Source organism: Lathyrus oleraceus, chromosome 3 (genome assembly GCF_024323335.1).
Source record: "Lathyrus oleraceus cultivar Zhongwan6 chromosome 3, CAAS_Psat_ZW6_1.0, whole genome shotgun sequence".
NCBI lineage: Eukaryota > Viridiplantae > Streptophyta > Magnoliopsida > Fabales > Fabaceae > Lathyrus > Lathyrus oleraceus.
The window spans coordinates 381,703,939-381,711,003 of NC_066581.1; the positions used below are offsets into that span (position 1 = coordinate 381,703,939).

General features: G+C 31.7%; 1 protein-coding gene across 1 annotated transcript; it reads left to right on the forward strand.

Moving 5' to 3' along the window:
• Positions 1-1,368: 1,368 nt before the first annotated feature.
• LOC127127833 (ras-related protein RABA5b) lies at positions 1,369-4,367 on the forward strand. Its single transcript, XM_051057113.1, has 2 exons — positions 1,369-1,922; positions 3,822-4,367. The coding sequence occupies exons 1-2, from the start codon at positions 1,589-1,591 to the stop codon at positions 4,133-4,135; spliced, it is 648 nt and encodes a 215-aa protein (XP_050913070.1). The 5' UTR covers positions 1,369-1,588; the 3' UTR covers positions 4,136-4,367.
• Positions 4,368-7,065: the final 2,698 nt, after the last annotated feature.

Sequence of the window (7,065 nt, forward strand, 5' to 3'; positions counted from 1 at the left end):
CGTGCAATCTACCACATTGGGAAATGAAAACCGCACCATCAACAATCAAGATCTCAATGGGAACTATTAAGAGCACTCAAGTATCTTAGGACAAAAGGGACATCATTACCATCAAACATAAGACATAGTCCGAACTTTCCTGCAAAACATTGTTGATTAAGAGAAATACATTTAAAGTATCTATTCCCAATACTAATGACGTCCCATCAAGACTTTTTACTTACTTTTGTTAACAACCGACCTAAATATGTACTTAGAAAAACCCTTATTTTAAATAATAGAAACAAATGTTTGGGGGGAAACTGTTCCAGGCCATTTGCAAGGCCTTTTAAAAAAAACACAAGAGCGAACCTTGAGTTGAAAGACACACATAACAGGTAGACCTTCGTTCAAACCAGGAGCAAACAATTTTGCCCTGTAACTTATAAATAATCGTCTGATTCAATCTGATGGCTGTCCGCACCACACACTGTATCTTACGCGAGTAATTTCAATCAATCTTGATGTATAAGGGTAAAATATTTAATTTCAGGTATCCAAAATCATGCTCACTTGCACATTACTTTTGATTTCTCTCACTAACTTAGATGTTAGAGTACTACTAATCTTGCAGGTCCATCCAGCTCTGCCACATTGAAAATTCTGCTCCACGCATCAGTCACAATTTAACCGTATCATCTTTCATTTCTAATTTCTTTGGATGGGGAGGGTAGCTCAATTAACTTAAAATAGTTGATTAAGTATTAAAAGAGTTGAAGGTCCATGATTAAAGTCAAAGCAATAATATAAATATGCACTAACAATTAACTATTAGTAATAATTTACCCTCCCAAAAAAAAATTATAGTTCCTAACGGAACACATATGATTGAAATGTTACTCTAAATTAATCATCTTGACATTCAAATCACTTTACATTGTTCTTGGCAACTAAAAAAGCGACTGAACATTTGGTTGAAATAGATTAGTAACATATCTTTTTTTTTACTCCCATAGTCCCTATACTATGAAGGAAACTTTGTGCAAACAAGATTGTGAATCTAGATTTATCCATTTAATCCAATTTCTAGTTTTTTTTCCTCATTTTTAATTCATGTTCCCATATATATATATATATATATATATATATATATATATATATATATATATATATATATATATATATATATATATATATATATATTCAAAGAATCTTCTTACTTTATTCTCATTTTTAGTAATCTTGTAATTATTTTAAAAACCCATAACAGATAAATCTCTCATAATTAAAAAAAAACGTTTACTATTTTCTATTTAGTCAAAAATAAGTGTAAAAGCAAGTCAAAAAACCCTTTTAGACACTAAAAATCACAAAAATCCCGCCACTAATCACGCACCATGCTCAAAAATCCCATTATCTATTAATTAAAAAAATAATCAAAACCCCCCAAAACCCCAACGCAAGATAAATCAAATCACCCCTTCACGTTCTTCTGCATTCATTCCATCCACACACGCTTTTTCTTCTTCCTTTCTTCCACAAACGTGACTCCAACTTCACCATTTCTCCAAAAAACGCCAAAGCCAACCACAAACTACCACAACCAAAAATGGACGAGAACGGCGACGGAGCCGAGGAGTACCTATTCAAGATCGTACTAATCGGCGACTCAGCCGTCGGAAAATCCAACCTCCTTTCCCGATTCGCGCGGAACGAGTTCGATTCGAACTCCAAAGCGACGATCGGCGTTGAGTTTCAAACGCAGACGGTGGAGATCGACGGGAAAGAAGTGAAGGCGCAGATCTGGGATACGGCTGGTCAAGAACGGTTCAGAGCTGTTACTTCTGCTTATTACAGAGGCGCTTTTGGTGCTCTTGTTGTTTATGATATTAGTAGAAGAGGTACTTTTGATAGCATCAAGAGGTGGCTCGATGAGCTTACAAGTGAGTATACTGTACATTTTTTACATTCTTTTCTTGGTATCATTATGTTCTGTTAATTAGGGATTAATATGATTGATAATTATGATTATGTGAATTCCTCGTGTTTGATTTTAGGACTAATTCAACTATTTTTGATACTGCATTTGTCTGAGTATAAGCTGTTTTAAAGAAAATTTTCCCTAATTTTTCGGAATTTTTAGATATGCAACTGTTATTTTTATAAATTTATCTCTAATTATTGTTATTAATGATTAGTAATACTACTATTTTCGGAGTTCTCATATTAATGCCGATAAAATTGGGGATATAGTTTTTTGAAGAATTAAGACTAATTTTGATGGAGTTTGAATTTTGTCTCATGAGGTTATAACGTCAACCTCTTACTATGAGCTAATACTGAATGGAAATGAGCAATATTAATCATAAACAAAAATTGTTAAAAAGTTGTATTAGTTTTATTTATTTATTTTTAATATATATAAAAATGTGAAAAAGTGTTGTATTGTAATAAGCAAAAATTGTAATACATTTTCATAAGATTAGATCCTTGTTTTTATAAGCTACCATACTGTGAAGGTGAGTTAAATATGTATTTTGGACATTATTCTATTTTTATATGGATTTAACTTTGATAAACTGTTATTTTATTGATTAAAATAATACACAGTCAATCAGTTATAAATTGCATGTAGGCGATTTTTGATTGGTCGACACTGTATACTAATTAAATCCTTAATGAATATGCACTTACTTTATAGAAACTAATAAATTAAGATGTTTTTAAATGCAATACTACTATAGTATGACATTATGCACTTTGTTCTATGGTGCACAAGATAAGTCTTGTATCATATCATACACAAGTTAATTTTCACCATTGGATTAACAAATCCCACCACTGAATCTAATGACAAAAAATTAATTTGTGCATGGACTAGATTTCTTTATTTGATTAGGATATATTCATTTGGAATTTGAAATATATCTACCTGGTTTTGTTTCCTTCACGATATGAATGTGAATTTCTTCATCAGTAGCCTAAAATTGGGAAATCATTAAAAAAGGAAAACTATGTTATTATTATATTAAAAAAACATAACCCATTATTATATTAAAAAAATGCAAGTGTACTTAAATAACATTTATATTATATTATGACTCCTATTTTTAAACACACACCCACCTCCCTTAGTTACTTGTTGAGAAATTGTACTCACCTTCTCTCTGGTCTATTTAAATTACACATGCATACCCCTTCTATATTACAAAATATAAGGAAAATGTGTAATTTTTAAGGGAGGTTAATATCTTTTACAAAATAGAGGAGTGTGTGTAATTTAGACGCATCTTAAGGAAGTGAGTACAATTTCATCCTTGTGTTATCAATTGAGTCTCTCCATTTTGCATAGTGTCATCAAGTTAATATTTTTTTTGTTGGACTAAGAGAAATGAGTATACTGGAGCCCGAATTTAGAGCTAATTTGATAATATTTTGTATGATAGATGGACTTAAATGATACGGCTTTGCATTATTTAGTGATTAAAATTGATGTCACAAAGGTATTTGCATTATTGAAGAATCGGGAAATGAAGATGCGTATCTCAATCGTCGCATATCTCAATAGTCTGATGAAGATTAGATGACTTGTATTCCAAGTTGTATTTTAAATTTCATAAATGGCCTAGATCTGTTGGTGTGTGACTGCAAAATGTCTCGGTCTGGCATGTTAGGTCTGTAGCTGGGCTCAGTAAATAGCATTCAGAAGATAAACTTTTGTAACTTGCTTTGTTTACCTTTGACATATCACTATCTACATGCCTTAAAGTTCTTAATTCATATTACATATTTGCTTTCCATACAGTATTTTTTACAGAATTTGATTTTTGCTTAAATTGCAGCTCAAAATGATAGCACCGTAGCAAGAATGTTGGTCGGAAATAAGTGTGATTTGGAGAGTCTCAGAGAGGTGAGCACAGAAGAAGGCAAAGCTTTTGCAGAAGAAGAAGGTTTGTTCTTTATGGAGACATCAGCACTCGATTCTACCAACGTCCAAAAGGCCTTTGAGATTGTCATCCGTGAAATTTACAACAATATCAGCCGCAAAGTCTTAAACTCTGATTCCTATAAGGCCGAATTGTCTGTGAATCGAGTAAGTCTGGTTAATGGGGCGGGATCAAAGAAAAACCTGCTCAATTTTTCATGTTGTTCTTGATCAGCTTTTTAGCTTTGACGAACTGAATATTGATACTTCTTGGATCTTTCAAGAGTAGTTTGTTCTATACATTTTTGTTCTTTTTTTGGGCCATTTTTCCCTAGCTACTATTTCTTGGCATTTTTGTGTTTTCAAATATCCAAATACTTAATTCCCTTTTGCTGGTAACTGATATCCAAATATGATGCTCCTGTCGTCTCATTTTTTTTAATAAAATGATTCGTTAGGTTGATTTTTATGGCAAAGTATTGTGTATAGTTTAAAATAATCATATTAATTAGAGTGATTGAAAGTAATACTCATGGAATAGTTTATGTGGGTTAATTTAAATGTGAGTCTTGTTAGAAAAGAGAGATAAATAATCTATAACTATAGAGTTTGAAATGATTTATTTTTCTTTCAAAATTATTCCATAAATGATTAACTTCACAACATTTCAAATAAAAAAATTGAAATAAGAATAATTTCTCACAATTTATATAATATTTTTTCTTTTTAAAATGAGTTTATTTACCAAATTTATTATACAAATAATTTAAATTAAAATCAAAATTAATAAAAGAATTATTTATATTTTTGACTCACGTGTTCATTAGAAAAAAATGGATAAACAGACAGGAATATGAGAGTGTCCGTTTAAACGTTAATACGCATAAACGGACACGAGAATGTCCGATTAGAAGCTAATTTAAAATAAAAATATTGCAAATGTCGTACTTATAATGAGCTTGTAAGGAGTAACATATAAACATCTCAAAGTTTGGGGAAAACCTACTCAATAAACCATCAAAGCAAGTGGTGGAGCTCAGTGCTATGGTTTTGTCGTTAGCAATAGAGGATGGATTCAAACAAAATTCAGTTTCGAATCTAGTTGTATTATGGTTAATAAGTAGGGATGAATGAGAACAATAGAAACCACGTGGATTGAGGGAAGTGCAAAAGTGTTTGAGAATTTTTCTCTTGAGTTTTTGGAGTATCTGACATTGGAAAATTTTCTCTCACGAAAAAAATATGGTTGGGCAATTAAAAAAATTGGGTATACGTTTTTGCTGGTATTTTTTAAAAATCTGATCTTTGATCAGTTTTATGGATTTTTTTCAAAAATTTTAGGAAATATTGGATTTTTCCGGAACCCTAAAAACTCCGGTAGGGTTAATTTTCAATGTTTGAGATTTTGTTGATATTTTTGTAGGATTGTGATTGTATCGACAATTTTGTGTGGTTGATAGTGATTTAAAATATGTATAAATATGCATCATATGTTGTTAACAAAAAATCTCACAATGTTTCAATTTTGGTATCTCGCATCTGTGTATTTCAATGACGTGAAATCTTCTGTTGATTCCTATGTTCACAAAGGATCCTCCTCTTGCTATTCTCAAATTTAAACTGGATAATCTCTTGCACCACTTCGACAATAGAAATGTGGTTAAGATCGAGTACTGTTCACCACGATTGATAATGAAGGGAAGATTATGTTAAGTAAGTTTGAGCAGAAAACATATGAAGATTTAAAAGTTATCTAGATCACATATCACCGATACAAAATAAAGGGTCTGACTGAAGTAAAGTGATAATTGCGAGATTTATCAGCGATATTATCATAATGTTGAAACTTCCTGAATCATCTAGTAATGTTTAAGTTTTGTTCATGTTATTTTCTTGTGTTAAGTTATGTTCATCATGCAATAATGTAATGCTAATTTTCATCTAATAAAATGTTAAGATAAATATATATATATATATATATATATATATATATATATATATATATATATATATATATATATATATATATATATATATATATATATATATATATATATATATATAATTCGTTAGAAAACAAAAATAATGTCAGTAACAACAAAAAATGAACAAACTAATAAAATCTATTCAGGCCAACTACATACATTGTGTGCTATATGAGATAACTTAGTATATCTCACCATCTGTTATCCTCTGCAGCCGGTGTCGGTCAATCATACCAAGTGGAGGCGGTGCAGGCGGTGACATGTCATCTAAAGGTCTTCCATCCTGGGAAGGTCCAACATTATCTACAGGATGAACATGTAGGATGATGAGAGAGCGTGATACTGTAAAGTACCACTCTAAGTAACCATCCAAACACTTCCTATGGAACTACACCTCCATTGCATTCTCTCTAATAACAATGACATTGTTGAGAATGTTAGACCTAAGTCACATATCAATATCCCCATATGGCACAACAGAGATTGGTCTAGGAATGCTCTGAACATACCCAAACTAGCGCAGAAACCTCTCAGGTAAATATCTAGCCATAAAACTCTCCCATTAAAGATAACTTGAAAAAGGATTGTGTCATCGAACTCCCAACGCACTTTATGGTCTACATGAGGTGTCCATATGACATTGCCTATGATCAATGCATCGATAATTCATTTGTAACCCTAATTCGAAGAACAAATTCTGAGATTGTCTTGGTTCCTTTCTTGCTCATCTTTAACTATGCACAAAGTTGAAGAACACAAGCCTTCATTTGGGCATTGTAATGCTTGTGCACTTTATCCCAAACCTCATATGCATGTTTCATGAGAGTACTTTAGGAATTACGAACTCTAAGATTGTTGATAACAACCATATGAACAAGGCTTGGTATTGCACGCACCATTCCTCATAAGATTCATATATGATGTTTGCAATTCAATCATTTTCAGTCTTGAACATTGGTGGAATTTGAGGATTTTCAACGATCTTGTGAAGCTTATGTGACAGAATGACGCCCTTAACCTGTTGGTTCGATAACATATAGTTATTTTCTTGAAGCTTAATGGAGAGTTTTGGAGCGAACATATTTTCCGAATGTGTAAACTCCATGAGTTTTGAGGTAGATTGTGAGGTTTGAACCTCATGTTGTACAATATACTGGTTAAAATGTATAAGTGTTC

Coding starts and splice junctions, on each gene's coding strand:
- LOC127127833 (XM_051057113.1), top strand. CDS start 1,589: ATGGACGAGAACGGCGACGGAGCCGAGGAGTACCTATTCAAGATCGTA. Junction 1,923..3,821: donor GTGGCTCGATGAGCTTACAA/GTGAGTATACTG, acceptor CTTAAATTGCAG/CTCAAAATGATAGCACCGTA.